Below are 26307 nucleotides of genomic sequence, written 5' to 3' on the forward strand. Positions count from 1 at the left end.
CGCAATGAAGGTGCTTATATACACTGAGTGTAGATAAGCGACTTCGTTACATATATTTAGGCACCAGGCAAAAACATTTCTCTTCAACCAGGCATTCAGCAGATTAACATTCTATGGCTCTTTAAATGTGGGGGGGGGGGAGTGCTATTGGTTTGTTTTTCTTATGTATTTTTAATTCTCATTTTGTTTCTTTCTGTTGTGAAGGGTACTATACAAATGTAATTAATGATAACAATAACAATTTGATACCACATTTAGAAACAAGGGAAAATATAAGCACCCTTATTTTTGGTATTATGCCTGATGTGAGTCAGTTCAGGGGATCTATTCATGAACTATTGAGCTGAAGAGTGTAGAACAAATGCTAAACTTGCAACTTCAAATTCCATTTTCTGTCCTTAGTTGTTCCAGACATTCATGTTTTCCCAGGGTGGCACAAGCAAGTCAAAACTCAGGAGTAAAGCAACACAGATGAAAGATCTGCATTGTACAAGTCTTGAAGACAACCTTTATCTTGGTGTGTACATCAAGGATGTCAGGGATACTGCCAAATATGGTTTTAATTTCCTCTGGTGCAAGGATGGGGCCTCCAAGTTGTCCTTCCTTTTCCAAGGGGACTTGAAAGACCTGGAAAAAATGAAAACAGCAAATACATTTAATACCACAGAGTCATCTTAATTGAAAGGCTACACTCAAGGCAGATTAATGCTCTTTGCAGTAGATAACAATTTCCCTAAAGCCACCTATTGGCAATTATGCACTGGGCCAGGTTTACTGTGCCAAGATGCTGCCGCCTAGTAGTCACTCCCCTTACCCCCCTGCCCTAAACAATAAAAATGAAGGCTTTCCTAGTACCCATATAAATTGATGTTGCTTCAGCTCTGTCTGCATTACCAACCCCCAAGCGGCACAGTTAGAGCAGTGGTTCTCAAAGGATGTGGCGCACCACAGAGGTGTGACAGGAGAGGACGGCAAGGGTGGTGGTAAGATCCAAGGACAATCAAAGAAACATTTAAACATTTCAGTATAGTATAGTATAGTATAGTATAGTATAGTATAGTATAGTATAGTATAGTATAGTATAGTATAGTATAGTATAGTATAGTATAGTATTTCTAAAACATTCTTATTTGCAAAATACAGATCAATATATTTTTCTAAATGAAAGGAAGAGCATCGATGATACCGAGGACAACCTAGTTGCGATCCAGAAACGCTGTTCGAACAGAGTGCTGGAGAAGACGCATTTATAATTATATTTTGGAAATGATTCGTGTTCTAATGCAGCTGCATTGTTTCTGACTTTCTGGATTTCCAGTAACTGCATCAGCGCTAACATAACTTCTTGGCAGGCCATGTTCAGGCACAGACCTGTCACTCTTCAGCCCCTTCTCACAATGGCGCTCCAATAAAAACAGTCGCTGACTAGGCATGGTTGTCAGTTTAGTCTTTAACATACGGCAGATGAGTGGGCCCAGTAAGCGGCATAGGAGCACCTGCTGCTGAAGCACTGGTGAAGATGAGCAAGCATGAAACCAATCAGTCATCTGGATGGGAGAACTGAAGGATCCCCATGTTAAAAAAAAAAAAGCCTATTTAAACCTCAGTCATATGTGCATGGTAGACATGTGCCAGAAAGCACAGACAAGTCAAAGCTTCCTGGCGCATGACTGCCTCCACATCACATCCTTTGCAGACACACCTCTCCTTATCTGGCATGAGACACGCACAGCATACAGACAACATGGCTGCCGTGTAAGGTGCCCATCAGCCCTCAGAGGGCAGTTACTGTTACTATTTGTAACAGAGGCCCCTTATAATGGATCTTTTTGGAAACTGAGGTGCTACTGATTTGTAGCAAGTTTTCATCAGGTAGAGGGAGGACCTATCGACTTGCCTGGATTATGGTTGTCAGGATATCAACATAGTTGCTCTCCGTCTGATACAGCTCCTTCGCAACCTGCCATCTCGCAGACTGCTTTGGCAGAAAAGAAGTCGAGTTTTTGGATGGCTTTACACATGATTTTGGAGTTTCTGTAAAGGATGGAGACACAAGACGTAAAAATGATTTATTTGACTGTTTATTTGTGGGGTTTTTTTGTTTTTTACAAGCAGGGAAACTACCATGGATTCTTAACAGGTGATCTATTTAAGACAACTGTTTCCATTAGATGTGTTAATCCATTTTAAATATGAAGATTTGAGTGCTCTTCCAACTTTTTAAACTCGCACAAAATAAAAACTTGCTTGAACAGGAAAAGCCCTTACTTTCTGTGCCACCATGCAAGGTGAAGTTCTATCTACCACTTTCTCTCTGTGCTACTATTATAAAATAGCCAATGCCCATTATTTTAGCAATATTAGGGAATATCCCCAGAACATTTTGATACCAGAAGTATTCTATTGTAGAAAATTGCCAAGGCTTTCAGGTGCAGAATTTATCAGGAATCTGAGCAGCACCTCATTTACCTCTTATGAGCACTGAAGCAGTACAAGCGAAACCAACATCTGAATTAAATTTAGACATTGGTTCAAGTCTTCCTATCCAACTATCACTGTCATTAACCAGTGTTCCATCATAAAAACAATACTCATCTTGTTCCTTGTTGCTTCTCTCACAACTCACTTCCTGCACTTCAGCACTGAAGTTGGTACAGCTGAAACAACCTTATTTACATCAGTAAGATGTCTCCACCTCTACTCTTGCTGGGACAAATTTGGTTCACCTTGGAAGTCAGGTGCCACAAACTGATCCAATCTGTATTTTGAAATCGCCTTTAGTACACGACTCATGCCCCAAGTTAAGTTCTGCATTACCTAAATGGTCACTGCGATCTAAAAAAATTAAGGAAATTTGCTCATCATCACCTTGCGATGTTCTCGGTACCTCTCTAACTGGATGATGTTCGCATAAGACAACATCTTTCAAAATTGGAATGGAACGGAGGCTTACAGAAGTTTCCTTGCTTTCGACTGGGAAAATAATGAATTTCTGAAGATTCATTTGAGGTGCTTCATTAACTAGGCTTTCAGGTGGCTTACTGCTAGCTGCCTTGATGGTTTGTTGCAGATTTTCTAAGGAGTTTATGCAACATTTACGAGCAACGTTATCCAGAGGAATACATCTGGAACGCCTGCATGATTTCCTCCTCATCCGACTAAGTCTATAGAAATGAGAGTTGCCCTTCTGTCTACCAATATCCACGTTCCTCAATTCTATCCTGCTCCCTGTATAGTATTGAGAAGGGAAAAATCAGTTACTCGTGTCAGTATTCAGAAGTGTTTTATTTTTGCCACAACTATTAAGTGACACAGAGCTGGTTTTGCTTTACCTCCATTAGTTATGCCCGATTCAGGAGTATTGGAAATATCAAGTAAGGATCCCATCGAAAGGGAATGCTCAGCTGATGGCCGCTTCCGAGGTGGGAAGGGAGACATGTCTGCCTCTCTGGTCAGCTGAGCAAGGGTCTCTCTTAAGCGACGTTTCTTCCGGTTGCTATTTGGAGTACTCAGTGAAAGTTGTGAGACAGACGTTTTCAGTTCAGGACTGTCTAACTGCAATGAAATATAAACATTCAGATAGGTAACTGTACTCCTGCTCTACAGCTCAGAACCACAGGAAGCTGTAAAATCCTGCTACTGAAATGAATTATTGGTTTCACTGTAAAGCTTACTATAGCCCTTCAGGAAGGCCTTGAAAACCCAATTATTTTCACTGGCTGATTCTTTAGTAATTATCTTCTGCTATTATTGAGTTCCTTTGAGGTGATGGTTTTTCTTGTGGGGAAAAAAGTGTTTTATTTTTTGGCTGGATGCGCATTTACTACTACTCAAATTTTCACAGGAGGCTTTGTATTCTATTTTATTTTGTTGTTAGAAATTGCACTTCAGTCTCCTATTGGTCTAGATCACATGACAGATTAAACCATGGTTTAATATGAACTATGGTTTAATGGGAACAAATAGCATGGTGGTGCACACTGCTCAAATGTTCCAGCACTGCTGCTCCCACAAACTAAACAACCCAGAATCTGGCTCATTACGCTGTCAAAACCTGTGCTTATGGTTTGTTTCTCTCCCAATAAACCATGAGTAGTTGGTTTACCTCTCATGGTTTGTTTAGGGGAAGGAAGCCACAAACTCTGGTTCAGATGACATGACAAGCACAACTCTGCCTTGTTTCGTCTCTGGCACAGCACCAGGGGAGGAGGAGTGCCACAAGAGCTTCTGAGCTGCGATCTGCTGCTTGTTCACATTAAACCATTGTTTGTATTAAACTATGGTTTGAGTCAACTAGTGAACCGGGCCACTGCGTAAGCTGCCCTAATTGAGTTTTACTCATAAAAGTGTCCATACGTGTTTTACATAAATACAGAAACAAAAAATGCTTTGACACGGTTAATGGAACTGTTTAAATATCACCCCAAAATTCCAACTTCTATTTCATTAATAAGCTAATACCAAGAATTGCCCAGTTTAAAGATCCCATTCTGGTTCTATAAATTGCTTTCAGTATTCTAGATTTCCTTCTATAGCAGCTCACCTTTTCAAAAAGGTACATGGATTCTCCAGCTTTGGCATCCATCTGAATGCTTCCCCAAAACCACTAGAGGGAGAAAAAACATTTTCTGTGATTTGCTCAAGCATATACAACAATCCATCATTGCCAACGTTAAAAATAGCTACTGAAAAGCAAAAGCCAAGGGGTTTAGCCTTAGGATGCATTTTAAGAATCCAGGATTTTCTATTAAAACTGACCTCCTGCTTTACAACGTAGAGGTTCTGTGATGGCTCAAATGGAAGGTCTTTTACAGTATTTTCTTCAACTATGAGATGAGTACACCTTTCATCACCAACAGGCAGGTGTTGTCCACCTGAAGACAAAAGAGGGTTGCCAAGATTAATCTGTTCCTTCCTAAATTCTACACTTAATTTTCATTCCAACACACTACAGTAACACCAAGGGAGGCAGGAATCTTATTTCCCAGTGAAAAATGTGCAAAGTTATTCTCAAAGTATTATGTAAGACTTTCCTCTGTCCCTCACATGTAATCTGTCAGGGGACAGAGCTGGGGCACATCTCTTCTTGCCACTCGTAGTCAACATTTTCCCCTCCTTGCCACACACATGAAATTAGGAAGAGGACCACAGGTCCACCAAACCCTTATTTATTCAGAATAAGAGTTTAGAAAGGAAGATATAGAAGACATCTGAGGCTCAATGCAAGCAGATGCAGATTTTAGAGAATGGAGAAGTGCATCTCTAGTTGGTGCTACATACTGGCTAAGAGGATAAACATAAATGTCTCTACTTGAAATCTCACAACTATGAACTCACTACATGGAACTTGCTTATTTCTTCTGTCTGTACTTTGAGAATAATACTGGCCTTTTTGAATGTTAGCGTAAGGGATATGAAGATATGGAGAGCTCTAAGAACTGTAGAGCACCTACAAACGCTAACCATACTTAGAATAACATATTTAAAGGAGAGAGCACTAATTTCTTTCACACAGCTTCAGATTTTTGTTATTATGCATGATGCAAAGCTGGCTCTCCACATTTTTACGTTCAGGAAGCAGTACATGAATTAAAGAAAAAGCACAAATCTGCACAAATGCAATTTGAGATACAGCTTGAGCATTTGACATCTCTTCTGTAACGAATTCTCGGCATTTAGACTTGCTTTAGATGGCGAAGTCAACCTCTTTTAAGTGCAAATCAGTAGAAAAGCATGATTCCATAGACAGGTATAATAGAGGGGTATACAGTTCATTAAACAAGTCATCAACTACTGTAATACATTTACAAATATGAATACTAACACGTTCTCAGTAAAACAGAGCATCAAAATCTGTAGTATCAGCAATACAATAACATGCTGGCTATTTAATATGTGTGCCCCCCCAAAGTATCTTTTTACAGTGATAGTAGTGTTTTTGTCCAGGGCACGAGGAGGTTTAAAGCATTTTATGTACATAGACTCTTTTACTGCAATAGTTTTTTCACATTTACCTTGCATTTCTGTCATTTCTTCCATGCTCTTCTTTTCTTCATCAGAGAATCCAAGAAAACTCAACATGCAGTCCTGAAATGGGGGAACTTTAAATTCTTTCCTGAATTCCTCAGCAGCAGCACAGAAGTCACTAAGGAGTGGGGGGGAAATGGGATGAGGGATTTAAACCTTGTTGCACCATGTTTTCCTATGCAGAAAATGGTTTCTTCTCACTGTCCTGCACACAAGTGCAAATACCAATGCCACTTTGAACAAAGTATACATACATGTCATTCCTTTTCTCCCAGGCCTTATAAATCCAGTCTGCTTTCATGATGGGTGTGCCTAGACTCACAGCTGCCTGCAAATCAGCAGAGAAAGAGGTTAACAGGTACAGTTCCTATGCAGACTGAAAAAGAGAATGCCCTTGCAAAGGCTTACTTAGTAAAGATCATAGGATTTCACAAAACACAAAAATCTATGCTTGATAAACAGAATTAACATTTGTGGGCTTTTTTATTTTTTTAAAAAAAATCTGTACTTTAACACTGGATGTTAGTGGAAGTGTGGCAAGCTCACAAAATTGAATCCATGGGCCCCTATTGAAACACAAAGTTCAAAAAACAAAGCAGGTGAAATCTGGCCTTTGGAGTCAAACATTGTAATAGTGAAACATGCACCCACATATTCATATTCCAACACCAAAACATGGTTTGGCAAAACTCAGGCTTGCACATTCCTTCCTCCCACCTTTCTTTTTGCATGAAGGCATTAGAAATTCCTGACTACACACAGACCTCATGACCAGAGGGGGTCAGATTCTGCTCCCATGTACCGTATTTTTTGCACCATAACACTCACTTTTTTCCTCCTAAAAAGTAAGGGGAAATGTCTGTGCGTGTTATGGAGGGAATGCCTACGGGTGGCATTCCTACGGATTTTCCTCCTCTAAAAACTACGTGCGTGTTATGGTCGGGTGCGTGTTATAGAGCAAAAAATACGGTAATAGAAAAGCTTTATTTAATGGCAAGCTTTAATTACGTAAGTTGATTAGTATACATGCTCCTTCAGGAAATATTAAAACAATTGAATTGCTTCCTTGAGTCAAATAACAGGGGGAATGGAGCCCAATCATTGGTTCATCTAGCTCAGTATTGTATACACTGATTGGCATAGTCTCCCTAGGATTCTAGACTGGGTACATACAGTCCCACCTGGAGATGCCAGGGACTGAACCTGGGACATTCTTCCTGCAAAGCAGATACTCTACCACTGAGCTACAGTCCTTCTGCAGGAGGGGGAAGCCAATGTAAATCAGATTTTCAATCAATGATTTATGTCTATCCACCCCAACATTTTGGAAGGGAGCCATATTATCCAGCCCTCAATAAATCCATCATATATATGAATATGGACAATTCATTATTTGACTAAGCCATAAACAGAGGATCAACTGTATTTAAAATGATTTAGATAAAATAGATGTTTGCTCATGGAAGACAGCTATGGTATACTTCGCTGCATTCCTGTGGGAAATGTAGACACAAGTGAGATTTCATTTTAATATGGCCGGGTGCAACAAAACCAGAACAAAACTGCTGTCCAGTTACAGTATTGAACATCTCCTGCCACTGGGTCGTAAGGTAGCTCCATAAGAAGAACTACTCTACTGCATTCGTAGACCTCCAGCTGACAGCACCAGACTGCAAGTATAGGCTTTGCAACAGAATACTTACCTACATGAATTGTATCTTCAACCGCTTTGGAGTTGACATTTAAATGAAAAGTTATGCAACTTCAAAATGCCACTCTAATACACCTCCAAGACATCCTTCAAAATATTGAAATGCCTCTTAAAATAAAGACGCACAATCAAAAACTTTAAATGCAAAATCCATTTACTCCTGCCCACAGCTTAGTGTAAATACAGTACTTATCATCCCTTTGCATCATATGCCTGGTATATGCAAAAAAACCCATATTCTGCACCCAAACTCTGAATAGAAAGGGAAATGAACATACTCTGAATTTGCCTCCTTGCGTAGAATTAGCCACCAAATGTGTAACTTTTGAATTGAAATCCCGTCGAATAATCCCTCCCATATGATGAGCCAAAGTCACCAGCTTCACCTATGAACAAAATTGGGCTCCAGTTAGTTTTCTATTTATTTTTTAAACAAAATTCCTATTAGACCAAGGTAATATGCCATCTGCAATTCAGTGTACAAAGCAACAGTACTTCCAGCCATTCTCCTTTCAGTTTACGTTGCAACATTTGGGTTGTAAAATGGTTACTTCTCTCTTTAAAGGCATTCCTGCACAGGAGGGTCAAGAGTTCGGAGGAAGGTTTGCTTAGGGGCGCTTTGCACAGGAGAGTCAAAAAATCATCCTATGAACCTGGCAATTAAGGGGAAGCAGAAGTAGATGTCCACTCTACTTCCAATTGGCTACAATGTTGTGAGGGTAACTGAAAAAACAGTATACAAGTTGGAAGGGTCCGAAGCCTAGTTACTCACCCCATAAATGCCATACTACTCTACCACATGGAAGGAATAGGTTAAAATCCAAAACTTTAAAGGAATGTTTAGCTGCCAGAGGCAGAAAGAGAAAATAACTACTTGCTGACTGCAGTGAGTTAACTCGACTTATCAGCACTCACAGTATTACCCCACAAACATTTGGTACTTTTGACCAACTTGTGTCTCATAATTGTATTCCTGTCTTCCACAGGAGGACCCCATATGGTGGTGTATATGGCATGATGTTTATTTCAACTATTTATATACAAAAATTTCCAAGCAGTGTGCATAAAAATCACAGAAAGCACATAACAAATAAAAATCAGCAGGTAAAATCAGAAAACGCCCTTAAAATGCCTGCAGGAACAGATACACATCATGTCTTCAAGTTGGACCAGTCACCATCCCACAGCTGAATATCACTCAGTGCTGAGTGGAAGCTTGAATCCAGATGTCCCCATTTCATGTCCATCACACTATTTCATTTGTGACTTTAAAAAAAAAACTTCTTTGCACATTCCTCAAGTGGTGCTGCTATAGCAGTCAGTACCAAGCTCCATGCGGATCTCCCACTACTTGTTCTCCACTCAATACTGCAACCTCTTTAACTATTATTCCATGTAGGTGAACTATTCTAAGGGGCATGGAAAAAAGACAATCTTACCAATTCTTCTTTCTTTCTGAATCCTGTGAAGCATAACACAAGATTCAGCATACTGGCACAGTACAACGGGCGGCATGAGAAAGGCAGAGGCTGAAATAAAAGTAAACTGGTTAGTTGTCACAGAAGACGGCACAAGACAATTAAGTACAGTGGTGCCTCGCAAGACGAAATTAATTCATTCCGCAAGTTTTTTCTTCTTGCGAGTTTTTCGTCTTGCGAAGCACGGTTTCCCATAGGAATGCATTGAAAATCAATTAATGCGTTCCTAGGGAAACCGCTTGCCAGGCTGGCGGTGCGGAGAAGGGCTTTTCTCCCCACCGCAAGCCTTCAGGACAGGTACGGGAACAGAGGGGAAGGGGCGTAGCGCTTCTCCTCTGTTCCCGGGGCTTGCGGTGGGAGGAGGGTTTTTCCTCCCCACCGCCAACATTCAGAACAGCATTCTGAATGTTGGCGGTGGGAAGGAAAACCCTCCTCCCACCGCAAGTCTTCAGGACAGCCATCCAAAGGCTGGCGCGGGGAGAAGGGCTTTCCGCCCCACCGCCAGCCTTCGGAGCAGCCTTCCGAAGGCTGGCGCGGGGAGAAGGGCTTTCCGCCCCACCGCCAGCCTTCGGAGGAGCCTTCCGAAGGCTGGCGCGGGGAGAAGGGCTTTCCGTCCCACCGCCAGCCTTCGGAGGAGGTCCGAGGACAGTGGGGAAGACGCGCTGCGCTTCCCCGCTGTCCCGGAGATTTCCCTATGGGCTTTCGTCTTGCGAAGGAAGCCCATAGGGAAATTCGTTTTGCGAAGCGCCTCCAAAACAGAAAACCCTTTCGTCTAGCGGGTTTTCCGTCTTGCGAGGCGTTCGTCTTGCGGGGCACCACTGTAAGCTCGTGTGAAAATCATGCACTTGAAGAATAAACTGCCACCCATTCAGGGAACTAGGGGCCTGGTTTAATCAAACCTACAGCTCTATAGAAGTCACTTCCTGGTTGTTTCTTCCTATACTGTTCTTGTTAACATCTAAATGAAGAAGTCACATTTACAAGACAAAGGACGCTAAAGCTAAAGACTCCCTAGGGAGGAGGAGAGATTTGTGTGGGAAGAAGAAAACACAGTTACAGCAATGTAAGAAAAGGACCACAGACCTGATCAGAACCTCCTGTGTTAACATGTTTTGTTTAGTGCACATTTTCATTATGGATGTATTTTTTATTATGCCCTAATAAACCTGTTAGCCTTTAAGGTACCACAAGACTCTATTTTTTTTTCCAAGTATTAGATGCACAATAGAAGTGTGCTTCATTCAAATGTTGCACTACAGATATCATGGTAAGGAGGAAAAATGAGTGAAAACAGATCTGTCAAAGGTTATGACTGTGATATTTAACACAGACATGGATCAAGAATCCAATGTGTATCCCAAAGGACAAGTGAATAAAATACATTTTTAAACAGGCCCCAGTTTTAGGAGTTACAGGGGAAGCCACAATTGTATCCAAATATATCCATGTCTAAAACAGAAGCTAGCCACCATTTCAAGATCTCTTACAATGTATATTCTTACCTCGCCTTTTCTGGCACAATGCAGTACTATTGGGGGCCCAAGGACTCTGCAGTCAGCTTTGTGCAAATCATTGAAAATGGGATCTTGAAAGTCTGCTATCACAAAAATGGTCTCAAATTCTGGCGAATCGGAATTCTTATACTCCTCCACTGAATCCGTCTTTATGTAGGGCACTTTAATTTCCTTCAATTGTTTACAAAAAAGTCAAGTATTATTTACAATAGTAAAGCTAACAAAAATGTTTTTCTGCCTATAAGTTGTATAGCAGGATTATTTCAATATAAATAAGTATGGGTTAGAAACTGCCCATTAAATTTGAAGCTAGCTCAACAGAAACATGACTCCTTTTTTGCAGGTAGAAGCAAAGAGTTTTAATAGTTAAATCAAATTTGAGTTCTAATTCATGAGCATGAGATACATCATCGTAACAATCACAGGTGTACATCAATTCAGAACCAATGCCAACACCCCAAAGTGTCAAAGCTTCGATTCAGCTAGCTCCATTGTGCACCATTCACTACTATTGTGCTTTTATATTATCCATATACCAAGTGATGAGATTGTTGATTTTGCCCACTTCTGTCCCAGTAGTGCAAAAGACTGCATGCAGATATGTACACGTAATTGCCCCAACATACCATATGGATAATACTTTTAATAAGTTTTTCTTCCGATTTACCAGAACTAGCTTCCTTTATCTTTATAACGGGAACTTCCATTAGCTTAATCGTCTGCAGAAGAGGAGAACTTCAGTGTGAGAACGAAATAATCCAAAGCCTCAACTACAAGTTTTCAATAACATGAGGGATCGCATACCATTTTGGGATCATGGGCATTTAGAATTTTGAGAGCACCAGAAATCTTCAAGGGCACAAGTTCAGTCATGGGCATCATGTTGGGGGCCTGATAAATCTTACCTCCAAAGCTTTCAGAAGTTCTTCACATTTTGCAGCTTCTTTCGGTAGGACTACCCTAGTTTCAATCTGCGGCATTTCTTCTTTTGGGAGAGGTGAAAAAAGAACAAACAGTATCTAAGCATATGATTGCAGAATTAAAGCGACCTATCTTCTCTCTCAACAAGGGAGAGAAAGTAGAAGAAGCTTATATTCCCAATAACATCCTTTTATACATGTAATTCAGCTATACAGGCGGCAACCGTTTAGCGCCGGGGTTCTGTTTCTGGCCCCCTGGAGTGCCTTGAATGATGGTCAGGGGTGCTGTGGGCAACACTGGCCTCGGTCCTTCTTTCCTTTCCTTCCTTCCTCTGATGCCCTCTCACGTCTCTTCCCCCCAAAGGTTTGCACAGCTGTTGCAGCAGCTCTAGCTACAAGCTCCCCAGGTGAATGGTGGCTCTGGGGCTGGCCAGGGGGTGCTGGTTGCCAGGAGCTGAGGCAGCCTTGGAGTAGGCAAGCAAGTAGGCAAGGGAGTCCAACCAGCCCTTGCTGTTGGGACGGACAGACAAGTGGGAGGCCAGGCAGGCATGCAGGCACCGCTCTGGCCTTTCTTGTGCTGGCTGTGTGCAAGGTCTCCCTGGTACCTGAGTGCCCAGAGCTGAAGGGGAGCCTTTCCACCATGCAGGCTTGGCAGTGCCCGCTGCTGTCTCCCAAGGTAAGGTGCTGACCTCACGTTCACCTTTGGCCAGTCTCTGTTGGGCCACTAAGGCAGATAAGAGTCTCCTAGTGTCACTTTCTGAAAACAGCCCTGTAGAATCACCATATTTCCTACTGCTAACTCGCTTAGTTGATCCAGCCAGTATGGTTAATGGTACTGTGATGCTGAGAGATCAAAGAGAAGCAACAGGATCACATTCTCTCTATCCCTGTCCTGATAAAGGTCATGGGTCAGGGTAACCAAGGCTGACTCAGTACTGAAGCTAGGCCTGAATCTTGGTTGGGAATGGATCCAGATAATTCAGTAGGGGCATCCTCTTCCGATGCCCCAGTAGGGCAGTGTGAGGAGGCACTTCTCTTTCGGGCAGGGGGGCAGCTCAAGACCAGGAGCGGCAGCAGTAGCTGCCCAGGGGACTCCCAAGGAGAAGGCCGAGGGAACACTCCACAACAGATGGTGTTTGAAAAAGGGCGAGAGGCTGCCGGCTCGGAAGGTAAGGGGTGACATAACTGAGCTCCTGAGCCCCACAGGGGGGCCGCAGAAAGAATGTAGGGAGCCAGGGACTCATAAAGATTCAAAACCTCTGGTCTAGAGTGAAGCCAACCACAAGTCTGGGCTCAGGTTTAATGCTAAGCTAAACCGTTGCTTAGTGCCAGGTAGTGCAGCAGAAGCAAGGCTTGGGGAGAAACACGTTAATTTGTTCACGCCAAGCCACTGGTTTGGCTTAGCATTATGTGCAAAATGGGCCTTTAGAACTTATGGAACATCTTGCTATCCATTAAAAAATTCCCACAAGCTTATTCATTATATGCCAACAAGAATTTTTTTTTTGTAGGTTTGTGCACTTTTCAATAACATATTCACTATTTAGATCTGTGGTCTTGATATTTACCTATTATAAAGTTGCTATTGCTGCTGCTGTTTGTGTTCTACTTGCTTTTATTATTTTAATGAAGTTGACAGTTGCCTTGGGGTTCCATTGTGAAGCCAAAGGCAAAACAGAAATACTTTAATTAGTAAATAAAGACAAAATAAGCCTACAGGAAAGAGTTTGCATTGTGCTTTAGCTAAGTATAACATAAATATTGCTATAAAAGCACACATTTGAATGCTCCCATCTGAAAAAACTAGAGGAATACAAAGAGGAGTATAACTACATTCATAGCTAGATTGCAAGAGTTTCTATAGCAAGTGACTTTTATCCACATTCTGAAATAAGAACCATTCATTCCATTACCTTCACCATCTGAAGCTGATCCCCTGAATAGGTTCTCCTTTGAAGATTCTGTAATTTTGGAGTCAAGAATGGAAGAATCTGCCAAGAGACTCCTCCCTGTATCAGACATGAGTGTACTGTTGTCAGCCATGGTCAAAAGGGTATTTCACTTCTACGGCTACAAGGGAATCACCCAGTAAGTTATTATTTTTAAGGAAACACACCGTTTAGGAAACTATTAGCAATCTATGTAAGGTTCCTAACCGTACTCCAAAAGCAACTCTGCAATTTGAATACCCGTACCAGAGCTTGTACCTACATTGTCAAAGCCTCACTTTTCCTCTTGCATTTACCAATTCCTGCTGCTTCCTGTTCTGTTTTGCCATTAAGATCTGCAGGGTCTAAACACTACAGGGAGAAAGGGGGGTTTTCTGGGTGGGTCAGTGGGTGAAGATACCTGGGCTATAAGATCATACTTGAAGATGTTTATACAAAACATATTTTTCTATAACTATATGTGCTGTCCAGATGTTGCAAAACCTGCTGGAGCCAAATGAGCAACTTTCTCAACATGCTATTTATTTATAGTATTCATTCGTGCTCGTCTCTGTGTTCATGGAATTCTGGTGTCTATGACTCTCTAGTACAGTGGTACCTCGGTTTAAGAACAGTCCTATTTACAAACAATTCGGTTTACGAACTCCGTAAAACCTGTAGTAGTGTCCTGGTTTGCAAACTTTACCTCGGTCTAAGAACGGAATCCGAACAGTGGAAGGGAACTGGCGGCAGGAGGCCTCATTAGGGAAAACGTGCCTCAGTTCAAGAACAGTTTCAGTTTAAGAACGGACTTCTGGAAGGGATTAAGTTCACTTGTGTGCCATGCTATGTAAAATGCTCATGCAAGTGTTACAAGTACCAGAGCAACTCCTGGCACATCAGCAGGGGAAGCTGACAGGTTACAGGACACTATCAAACCTATAGTTACGTAAATCCAACTAACAATAACACCCACAACGTAACTGGATGTGTTTAATTATATGAATTCTTTATACATCATATAAACATACCTCTTTTCACATTATCAAATTAAGTGGAAGCAATTAAAGACCAAAATTTTGAGCAGGAAAAAAATCTGAGGAATAGTAAGCCTCTCATTTTCTCTAAACTGTCAAGTCTCAAGGGAGGAGGCCTGTATTTCAAGCTTGTACCAAGTGTAGAGAAATTATGCTTCATTACATAAGATCTGACCTTTTATTTTGTATGATGAAGCCCAGACAACTGAAAGTCTGTCTTGTATGCCTTCCTGTCTGTCTTACTCCCTTTTAGTAACTTCAGAACAACTGCTAAAATATCTCTCCCCGTTACTTAAGAAGACTCTACATAAACTTCAAGGTGTTGCATCTACAGCTTCTTCTGCAGCCACTCCATCAATGCTCATACAGTAGTCCTCTTTCTGATTTCTAAGCTTTGCTTAACTTTCACATTTCATATGCCACCTTTTATTATGCAACTGTACGCACAACTTCACAGCTGTTATGGGGTGGGGCTGGAATGTTGTTGTTTTTTAAAGGACACTGTCATAAGAGAGTGAATGGCAAAACACCCAGGAACACACAGCTAAGGCAAAATATGAGCAGATGAGATAAACTATACTCTGTGATAGTAGTGTGATGACAGGTGGAGCAGAAGGCATGGGCCAATTTCCAATGAACCACCTAGCTGGTTGCTGTGATTCTTGTGCAAATACTGGATCTTGATCTGAACCAGCAAGGCACTTTGAATTTGAATGCACTGAAAACAGCTTAACACAGATTAGAATATTAGATAGGCTTGTAGTGTTCAGAACATTTAACATCTCAATAGACTACAACAAAAGGGGGAATCGACTATGCAAGACAAGTTAAGACCACCCCAGGTTTACAATTGTCCCTGCATATCCTTTGTAAGCTCCAGAATAATTTCAGCACAGAACAGATGGAATCATCTACACAAAGTAGGTGCTGCCCTGCCCAACACGCCTAATTTTAGATGAGTGCAAATGCTTTGAGCAGGATCTACAGAGTTTTGCTAAACACTGAGTGTTGAGGCAGATATCCAATCAAAGAGGAACAAGTGCACAACCAGCATGAATTGAAAGGTGCTGCATATGCTTTTTATTTAATAAGAACAAGAATAAGACAGTTCTTCAAATTTTTAGAAATCAAAAAGAAAGCAAGAAGCAAGCACTAGGTGGGCCCAATTCATTAGCTGTCCATGAACTTTGGGCTCACGTGGTCATTTCCCACAGTTGGGTCAGCGACCTGCTGCACTTGCAGAGCTGGTACGGGAAGGAATCATGTGAGGAAGCACATGACTGAAGATGCCAAGCATTAGTGTTGCAACATGGAGTCTCAATATGCAATCAGTTTTCCCCCCAGCATATTCACTAGATCAGTGAACAATGGAACAAAGTGAGGCAGTACCCAACATGAAAGATCAGAGCTTCATGTGGGCAGATGAAAATGCACACATGCTCCATCTCTGGTAGTTCAGCTCATAAACGCTGCCCACCACATTCCAAAGTTTCAGGTCCTGCAACAACACATTTTATAGAAGATGGAATCAAGAATTTAAGCATGCATCTGAAATAAATCTAATCTGTTGTATCACATACAGACCCATAATCCCCCGCCCAAATCTGCATTTTAAGTATCATTACTTCATCCTTACTCAAAACACATCTATAAATCAATAGCACTCCAGTGTGATGTTTTTCCATCTGACCTGTTTTATAACACCTATACACACAATAAAGCATGTGCTGACATTAGGTGACAACCATTACTAACAAACTGTAATTGTGGCGCAGAGCAGGATTGCCAGATCTCTAAAGCAAAACTCAAAAGAAGGGTTACATTCAATATTACAAAGTAGAGATTTAAGGACTACTTCTTATTTTAGAACACCTTGTAAGAACAGAAGATAATCCCTTCTGGATCAGACCAAAGGCATATCTAGTCCAGCATCCTATTTGCCAGTAACCAACCAAATACATCTGGAAAGCCTACAAGAAGGACATTAGCACAATAACCCTCTCCCACTGTTGTTCCCCAGTGACTGGTATTCAGAGGCATGGCTGCATTCAGATGTCATAGTAAACGCAGATCACTCCTGCTTCACTCCAGAGGTCAGCAGGGGCAACTATGCACAGTACATGCCTTGGGATCATGATTCAAACAAAGCACAACAGGTAAGCCAAGAACAGACCTTGGCTTCAGATCCTGGTTTGCTTGCAGCTAAAGAAACTACTACTGTAATTCTGTTTCAGCCACAACACTAAGCCAAGGATCCTGGTTTGTTGCTCCTGCCTGTCAGAAGGGACAATTAATGCAGACGTGATCAGCATGTTCACAGTAAATCATAGCTTAGTATGACATGCAAACACACCCACTGATATCCTTATATAAATTTCTCTGTTCCTCTCTTAAAGTAATCTAATCTAGCTGTCATCACATCTGGTGGAAGCACATTCTAAAGCTTGGCTGTGCACTGTGGAATACTTCATTTTGTCTGCTCTGGACTTCCCACCCTTCAACTTCTTTTAATAAGATCAAATTCTGTATTAGAAGAGAAAAACTTCCCTCTATCCACTTTCTCCACACGCTGCCTAATTCTATACACCTGTATGTCCCCCTGCCTGCTTTTCTTTTTTCTAAACTAAATAGCCCCAACTTTTCTCACAGGGCAGCTGTTCCGGCCTCTCTCCAATTCCCAGATGCTGGGGATAAATAGGGTACAGATATCACCATTATACCCTGCTGGTGAGTTCCACAAGGGCATATTGGATGTACTGGAAACAGTACTGGATTACACAGACCTTTGGACCTAGCAAAATAATCTACACATTTGGACACCTTAGAAATTTTTAACATGCAACTAAAAATTTTAGATGTGATCAAGCACCTGGGGCAAACCAGAGCTTACCTTTGCCTAAATATTTTTTATTTTTTTATTTAACACCACCTATGAACATGGTCCTTTCCAATGTGCAGATCTGAAAGTTCCTTAGCCAAAATCCTTATAATCCAGAAACAGAAACAAGGGGAATAACAGGAGGAAATGGTGAGGATAGAGGCAGCAGTAAACAAGTGAAGTTTGTGACTCAGTTCCATGTACTTTGGCTTAGCTACAGCACAGCGTTGGACGTAAGGGTGAAACAGAAGCACAGGTGAAATGGCATTTGCGCTACACCTTACAAAGGGTAGACAACATGGTGCCCTCTGGGAGTTTTGCACTACACTTGCCATCGGCCCCAGTCAACATGGACATTGGTACGGGACGATGGGAGTTGCTGTCCACAACATGTAGACAGCACCACAATGCCTAAACCCTGCCTTTCCAGGTAGGTGCCAAGATGAAGTTTTCAAAACAGGAGGCACACACCCACCCAAGACTTTCCTATACATATACAAAATAAGCTTCCATTTTCCTTAACAGACCCCTTATTATAATACACACACTAAGGCTCATCCATCTTTTCTTTTTTTCCATTCCCAGAGCTTAGGCCCGGAATGTAAAAAAATAAAATGCAAAAAAGGTGACGCCTCTGAGCAAGTACAGAGTGCATTTCTTTCACCCCTGGCCAGTCTCCATATGCCTGGGTTTGGGTTGGGGGGACAGAGACTTCCAGGCAGACTCTAGAACAGATTTGCCTCTTAATTCTTCTTTTGGGGGTGGGGAGGTTACTAAAACCAAATCCCCTTCGCTGCCCTTGCAACCGCGACCACCGCCGCCACTCGAGGCCTTTTCCCCATTTCTCAGCTCGCTTCCCCATCCCTCTCCACCTGCTACCGTTGCCCAACTCTCCCCTTCACGAGCCACACTCGCCCAACTCCCCCTTCTCAGTCGCCCCCCCCCACTCACAAACCCCCGGAGCCCCCGGCCTCCTCCCACAGGCTCCGCCCTCCTCCGCCTCACCCTCCAGGGCGACTCAAGGCCTCTCTCCGCTCAGAGGGAAGCCGCCATTCCGGGACCTGCCGCGACGCACACACCAATTCAAAAAAGCGAGCGTCCGCTCCCTGCCCGCTTCCCATTGGCTGCCCTGACGCACCGGAGGGCGGGGTGGGGAGACGCTAAACTCGTGCTCTGGGATGCCGGCCTCCTATTGGCGCGTGGCTCCCTCAGGGGGCGGGGCGGGTGACGTCACAGGGGCTCAGCTCCTCACTTTCTGTTTGCCTCTCGCGCGCGTCTCCATGGTTCACCGGCTTGTTTCCGAACGTTGGGTTGGGCGCCGCCCACCTACAAGGCGGTTTTCTATTGGCCGAGCCGGGTCTCCGTACCCGGTTTACGCCTAAGCCCCGACGTAAAGGGGGGGGTGAGCTCGACTGAGGATTGGCTGATTTGGGGAAGAGTCGTCTCCGCCCCCTCACGCTCGTGCTCACTCTTTCAAACGGTTGTTAAATGGGCGGGGGGGGGCGAGAGCGAAGGGGCGCAGATATTGCCATGTCGCCACTGTTCCCCTAAAAGGTTCCCTTGCAGATAATAATAATAATAATAATGAATAAATATGAAGCGAACGTGTGCACATTTAAAAACAATTATCCTGACCACGCCTACTTTTCCATCCCACGCGAGGATTCCTGGGAGTTGAAGTCTTAGGAGGAGAGGGGAAAGCAGACGCTAATCGATTCTTCCCTTAGAAATCTGATCCCCTTATTTCCATACCCCCTTTATCCCTTGGAGAAAGGAAAGATCTGTTGCAATGGGAAAAATAATTCAACACAATTATTAAATAATTCAACACAATTATTAAATATATTAATATATTTTATATTCATATATTAATATATTTTATATTCATATATTTTATATTCATATATTAATATTTAATAAGAATAATAGAATTTGTTGTAGATAGGTAGCCGTGTTGGTCTGCCATAGTCAAAATAAAAAAAATTCCTTCCAGTAGCACCTTAAAGACCAACTAAGTTAGTTCTTGGTATGAGCTTTTGTGTGCATGCACACTTCTTCAGATACACAGAATTTGTTGGTCGCTTTAACTTGTCCAGGACAACCCAAAGCACTTAACAATAAAACCCCACACAGATGCATTAAAACCAAGAGAAAAGCAAAATGCATTAAACTGATCAAAGCATGATATATATTTTAGGATATATAGGTTGTGAAAGCACACAACAGCATGTTTATATGCTACAGTGGTGGTGCTGTTCTTTGCATTTAAAAAAAAAAAAAAGCTTATGCCAGATATGGACAGGGGAGCAGGGGATACCCAACTAACACATCAGAAGTGTTGGCCTGCTGAGCTTGCGTGCTAAACTGTGAAGAGTTGACAACAACCATACCGCCAGAGCAAAGGAGCTCGCCCTGCACACATACAAATGCCCCTGGTTTTTAAATATCTCTACAGTACTGGGCTCCCAGCACCATAACAAGGCAAGGAAACAAGATAAGGAAGCACCACATTCTGAAATGGCATGAATGGAACAAGGACTCCATAATCCTTCAGATGTGTCATCACATGGGCGGGCTGCGGAGCGATGGCTGACGAGATCAGCAAGCGGGGACACCATCTTTGGGAAGATCATCTGCAAAGAGATCCCCGTGAAGATCCTCTTTGAGGACGAGAAGTGCCTTGTGCCCCATGACATTTCCCCACAAGCTCCAACCCATTTCCTAGCGGTTCCCAAGAAGCCCATTGCTCTTGTTGCAGGAATTTATGTATAGGTTGGGGGTAGTGCCCCTCCAGCAGATTTCATGCACATGCAGCCCACTACCAAAACCAGCACAATCACTTTTGTGACTTTTGTGATTTGTCCCCACAAAACACTTCATCACAGTTTCTTCCTATCTATTCAAAGGGCCCTTGCTGCACAATACCAAATGTAAGAATTCACTGATAAATGTATCTATGTACTGGCTCACTGGAAATTCATACAGACATGTGAGCTCAACTACTCAGCAGCCCCTCTGCCTGAGTGATAATCCCTGGCATCCTGATACCTGAGTGCCAGACAGGTAGCTATTCCAGAAATAACAAACCCAGATGAAGACAAAAGGGTGTGATTAACTTGGCTGGGAAACAGGGAAATGTAAAGATCTCTTCTGTTACACTTGATGGGCGTTTGGTGGAGGGCAAGATGAACCATGGGGCAGGGTCCAGGATGCTCAGATTACTGCCACCAGATCTTCCATTTCATGATGTAACTGTGATGTATAAGTGATGTAGTTTGGGGGGGTGTAACATGGGGATTAGCAGCTAATAAAAGTTTGGGGGCTCTTTTGTTTGGGGCTTCCATCTTGTTCCACCTTGTGGCAGGTGGGAGTCCTGTCGCAACAGTCTTCAATAAAGACCAAGCCTACTGGCTGCTGTTTTGCTCTGGTATTCCTGTCCGGTGTCCTTGTTTTTTGTCCAAGGGAGCCCTCAGATTTCTCTGTTAACACTCTGTTATCTCAAGTGCAAGATTCTGATGAAGCTCTTATTGGACACTTAATTACTGTGGGCAAGAAATGTGCAACTGAATTGACGAGGGGATACCAAATGGTGGTGAATGAAAGGCCAGATGATCGTCAGTCTGTCTACCAGGTGCATCTCCATGTCCTCAGTGGCTGTCAGATGGGTTGGCCTCCAGGTTAAGAAAGTGGGGAAGAAAGGACTCTATATGGGCTCTCAGGTACCCCCATAAGGGAAAAGGAGCAGGTTTTTTTTTACTTATATCACCCCCAAACTATCTCTTGAACACTCTCAAGAAATGTTTTCAAAATCCAACTATGATCAATACCTTCAACCACTTAACCTTTCCTGTGGAGTACAATAGAAGTTTGTGCAATCGTTCAATAAAGTTATAAGCATGTTGGCTCATTAAAAAAAAGTGCCATCACATACACCAAGCACCTCTCTAAACTAAAGTGTCAGACCTCACATTATCGGTCTTGCAAAGGATGCCAGGAAGGTGTTATCTAAAATTTTTAATCACAATACTCCAGACAGAAACCCATCTCCAGAATGGAATGCCTGTGAGAACTAGACCTTACTTCTGAGTATACATGCATGTGACCGACTGTATCTCATTGGCATGAGCTTGTGAATCATATACAGGAAGCATGCATAGAAAATTGACTCAGTGTATTTACTCAGTTTCAACATGACCCACCCAAGGAATGTTTGCTCTCAGTGTGAGAGAAGCTCATTTCTTACTGGAAAGCTGCAGTTCCAGCTTTTTCTGCTAAGGTTTTTGATTTAGCAGGGTTAGGCTTTCTTCTCTTTTACATTGCAGTGTCCACAAGGGGTTGCAACTGGAACATCAGTCTTAATGGCTGAGCACCACTTGGAGCTCAACCCCAGGTCAATGGCACCCATTTGCCACTGGTCAAATTAAGACAGCAGGGGGCTATCTTGTAAGCCAACCCTAAATTAAAAATGATATGTTTTATGTTGTTAAAGCCGCAAAATATATCTGATAAGAAAGGAAGTACTGACTGTATTTCAGTTTTCCAAAAATAAATCTTTTTCTTGTTCAGATTTTTTAAATGGTCAAATTTCCCATGAAATTTACATTGCCAGAGCTGGCCCAATTTGGAGATCACCCACCTGGTTGCGCCCTAACCTTTCTGCACAGCAGCAGTCTTTGTGTTTTAACTATTCGTCTATTTGTATTATTTGTTATACTGCTTAATATAATAAAAATCTGCAAATGGTTTACATCAAAACAATAGAAATACAACAATATTCAATAGGGTTTCCTAAAAACTAAATGAATTAACACATAGCAGGTAAGCTGCTTCTTCCAGCTATAAGCCAAGGAGAAAATATGTTTTATACTGACTCAAGATTTACCAAGACAGATGTTGAGGTGAGGAAATCAGGAGATGTGAGGCCTGTATCACTGGAGGTGCAAACTGACCGCTACTCTGGCTGGCTGTATCCTCTCACTCCCCCATCTCAATGGCATCCTAAGGCTTTTAGCTCTGTCTTGTCAGCCACCATCTGTTAACGATCTTACACAATTAGACTCACATGATAGCTTCAGAGATTGCAGAGTCAACTTTATTAGCCCAAGATCAAAAGGTTCTGGGACAAATGCATGAAATTCCAGGATGATTCCATCATGCATTCCTATTCAGTACTTCTTGGGCAGACCACTGTATATTTAAGCAGAGGAGTCGATGCATTCCTCCCATCTCTGAATACCAAAGAGAACAAAACTTCCCTTCTCTATGATCATGAGGGGCAGGTTTATATAAACCAATCATGTTTACATGAAATAAATCCCGCTTAGGCTGTGTACAATGACAAACCTAGACAGCATCTTAAAAAGCAGAGACATCACCTTGCCATCAAACGTCCATATAGTTAAAGCTATGGTTTTCCCAGTAGTGATGTATGGAAGTAAGAGCTGGACCATAAAGAAGGCTGATTGCTAAAGAATTGATGCTTTTGAATTATGGTGCTGGAGGAGACTCTTGAGAGTCCCATGGACTGCAAGAAGATCAAACCTCTCCATTCTGAAGGAAATCAGCCCTGAGCGCTCACTGGAAGGACAGATCGTGAAGCTGAGGCTCCAATACTTTGGCCACCTCATGAGAAGAGAAGACTCCCTGGAAAAGACCCTGATGTTGGGAAAGATGGAGGGCACAAGGAGAAGGGGATGACAGAGGACGAGATGGTTGGACAGTGTTCTCGAAGCTACCAGCATGGGTCTGACCAAACTGTGGGAGGCAGTGGAAGACAGGAGTGCCTGGCGTGCTCTAGTCCATGGGGTCACGAAGAGTCGGACACGACGAAACAACAATAACAACAGGCTGTGTACATGCTATACAATTAAAGCTCACCCTTGCTGTCAGAATCCTGGGAACTGTAGTTTGCTATGAGTGAGGAGAGTTGATAGGAGATCAAACTACAGTTCCCTGGATTCTTGGTTGAGACAGGACATGCTTTAAATGTGTGCTGTAAGTGAGGCTGCTTACATACACTACATTTAAGGCACATTTCCCTCCAAACAATCATGTGAACTGTAGTTTGCTAAGGGTTCCTGTGGCTCTGTGAGGGGTAAACTATAGTTCTCATGATTCTTTAGGAAGGGGGGAATGATATTTAAAAGTATGCTGTTTACAGAGCCTGAGCCTCATTTAACTCAGTGGGGATAACGTCTGAGAAAACAAGGATGAAGTAGAGTTCCTTTTACAGGGATAATTCTACAGGAAATGGTATCTACCTCTCAAAACACATTGTGCAAATATATCATCCTTCCACAATGAAAGGAAGTCAGCCAAGAGTCCTTGATTTTACCAAGGCGATATTTCATCATTTTAATATTTCATCACACTTACCCTCTTGAACATAAAACTAAGTTGGAAATTTGGGTAAGCTACACTTGACATACTGTGTATAATGAAGTACCACTTGCTGCTTTTTGTAAGGGTAAGCTGAGAGGGGCAGTGACGAGAAGAGAACACATAACCCTTTTTTCTGCCAGCTGTTTTACCATTCCAGAAGCACAAGCTGATAAGCCAGTCTCCCTGAGACCACTGGGTTTACTTTAAGGGAAAGTATGTATGAGATTGAAGCTTGCGACATCTTCATCGCTTCCATCCAGCTCTGAACTTCTTGTTCTGCTCCCAAGCTCCTGAATCCATGACCCCCAAGCACTGTGTCTGCTGCTGAGCCTGAACAAAGGTCTCTTTCTTACTTCCAAGTAAGAGCCTCTGTCCTCATGACTTGGGCAGCAGCCAGGACAGCAAATGAGGACTGGAGGTCACTGGGGCTTGGACATTGCTATATTGCAGAAAAGCCTTAGACAATTCTTCTTCAGCTACAAAAAATCTTCAGTAGCGTAATATATTATGTGAATTTGCCCTCTGAGCCCATGCCCTTTTCCAGCTGTAAGCCACTGAAGATGGTTTTATAAGTCGAAACGTGTCTGGCATGTTATTTGAAACACACTCCTTGAAAAGCATTTGACAGATGCATTCAAGCAACAGAGCGATATATTTTAGGATACCGTACATCAGAGCTTTCCAAACTGAATGTCATGACATGTTAGTGTGTCACCTGCAGTGTGTGTGTCATGCAAAGGTGCTACAAAGTACAGTTTTGGTGTGAAGTCAAGCCAAGCCATTCTTGCTTAAGTTAAAGAAACCATATGTCCTCTTTCCCCCCTTCTCTCTCTCTGTGTTTGTGTGAGAGAGGGGGGGAACCACGGCAAAAAAGCACAATTTTTTTGGAGCCACAAAAATGGTAAATGACAACAATCTTGGAAATGTATGTTATTATCTTACAAATCATATATTTTCAAAAATACAAATGTAACGTTTTCATGTTTTATGTTGTGTCCCCATACATTTCGTTATTACAATTCATATATGTGTGTCCGTATCTCTTGTAAGGTGTCAGTTGAACCTCTGGTTTGCTAGTAAAACTGAATTACGGCGACACAAAATGCTGCATGTCTAAGAAGTGTGTCACCAACATGAAAAGTTTGTAAAGCTCTGCTGTGCATTGATGTGATCTTATACAAAGAATCTGCTTTTCAGCTTTGGTCACAAATGATTGCTGGATGTTATTGTATACAGTACAGTGCTACCTTGGTTCTCAAATGTCTTGGTACTCAAACGCCTTGGTTCCCAAACGCCGAAAACCTGCAAGTGTTCCAGTTTTCAAACGTTTTTCGGAAGCCGAACATCCAATGCAGCTATCAGCTATTGTTTCTGGGGCGCCTGCGCCAATCAGAAGCTGTACCTTGGTTTTCCAACATTTCGGAAGTCAAACGGACTTCCAGAATGGATTAAGTTTGGTGCTTTTGTTTTTGCTATTTATTTTGCTTTTTTGTTTTTGAGGCTTTTTCAGTTCATTTGTTTTTGTGACTGTGTGGAACCCAGTTCAGCTACTGATTGATTGATTGATTGATTGATTGTGTGACTGCGGAAATGGATAAAAGCCCCCCATCCAAACAATGACTGTCATCAGTTCAGGTAAGGGAAAAAATTAATTTGTATTTTTATCATCTGCAGTACTGTCTTATGTATTTTATAGTACAGTACAGTGGTACCTCGGGTTACAGACGCTTCAGGTTACAGACTCCGCTAACCCAGAAATAGTACCTTGGGTTAAGAACTTTGCTTCAGGTAGCGCAGCGGCAGTGGGAGGCCCCATTAGCTAAAGTGGTGCTTCAGGTTAAGAACAGTTTCAGGTTAAGAATGGACCTCCGGAACAAATGAAGCTCTTACCTCGAGGTACCACTGTACATTGATTATTGCTTTCATTTTATGGATCAATGGTCTCATTATATAGTAAAATACATGTTAAATTGCTTTTGGGGGGGTTGTTTTTGAAAGACTGGAACGGATTAATCCATTTTGCATTACTTTCTATGGGAAAGCGCACCTTGGTTTTGGAACGCTTTGGCTTTGGAACAGACTTCCAGAACGGATGAAGTTTGAGAACCAAGGTACCACTGTACTCTGTTGGCCATAGACTTAATTCTTTGTAAAGTTTTTAAATCCTTTTGCATTCATGTTATAAATACATGGTGTTCATTTGGTCCCTGGGGTGGTATTCAATGGACTTTTTGCTCAAGGATGAAGTGCAGGCAATTTCCTCTCTCTTCTCCCCAGATCTGGGGAAGAAAGGTAGGAGAGAACATTCAATTGCTACAGTAACAGACCATCCGCCTTAGCGCTGCTTGAACACAACCCCTTGACTTTATTCCTTTGGCTCAAAAATGCCACCCACTCACACTCAACACAGGCTCAGGTTGTCATGACCCCTCA

The 26307-nt window shown here is 42.3% G+C and overlaps 1 protein-coding gene and 1 long non-coding RNA gene across 10 annotated transcripts in view; one reads left to right on the forward strand and one right to left on the reverse strand.

The window, feature by feature from the left end:
• Positions 1-18651, reverse strand: part of ECT2 (epithelial cell transforming 2) — a 45281-nt gene extending 26630 nt beyond the window's left edge. The window contains exons 1-15 of one of the 9 annotated variants that reach the window (XM_082223994.1): positions 18499-18613; positions 16789-16889; positions 13564-13720; positions 11636-11715; positions 10719-10901; positions 9178-9267; positions 8017-8124; positions 6282-6355; positions 6015-6145; positions 4759-4874; positions 4544-4606; positions 3333-3555; positions 2869-3228; positions 1898-2034; positions 508-627 (exon numbers count right to left, since the gene is read on the reverse strand). In XM_082223994.1, coding sequence (XP_082080120.1) covers positions 508-627; positions 1898-2034; positions 2869-3228; positions 3333-3555; positions 4544-4606; positions 4759-4874; positions 6015-6145; positions 6282-6355; positions 8017-8124; positions 9178-9267; positions 10719-10901; positions 11636-11715; positions 13564-13693 — 1815 coding nt within the window. In that variant the 5' untranslated portion in view covers positions 13694-13720; positions 16789-16889; positions 18499-18613. Of the gene's footprint in view, positions 1-507; positions 628-1897; positions 2035-2868; positions 3229-3332; positions 3556-4543; positions 4607-4758; positions 4875-6014; positions 6146-6281; positions 6356-8016; positions 8125-9177; positions 9268-10718; positions 10902-11356; positions 11459-11635; positions 11716-13218; positions 13294-13563; positions 13721-16788; positions 16890-18498 lie in introns of those variants that run through there. The other 8 variants (XM_082223995.1, XM_082223993.1, XM_082224001.1 and 5 more) reach the window with 8 other exon arrangements.
• LOC309533343 overlaps positions 1-26307 on the forward strand; it is a 598890-nt gene that overhangs the window by 538426 nt on the left and 34157 nt on the right. The window lies entirely within an intron of this gene.

This window comes from Podarcis vaucheri (assembly GCF_965113315.1).
Source record: "Podarcis vaucheri genome assembly, chromosome: 5".
Lineage (NCBI taxonomy): Eukaryota > Metazoa > Chordata > Lepidosauria > Squamata > Lacertidae > Podarcis > Podarcis vaucheri.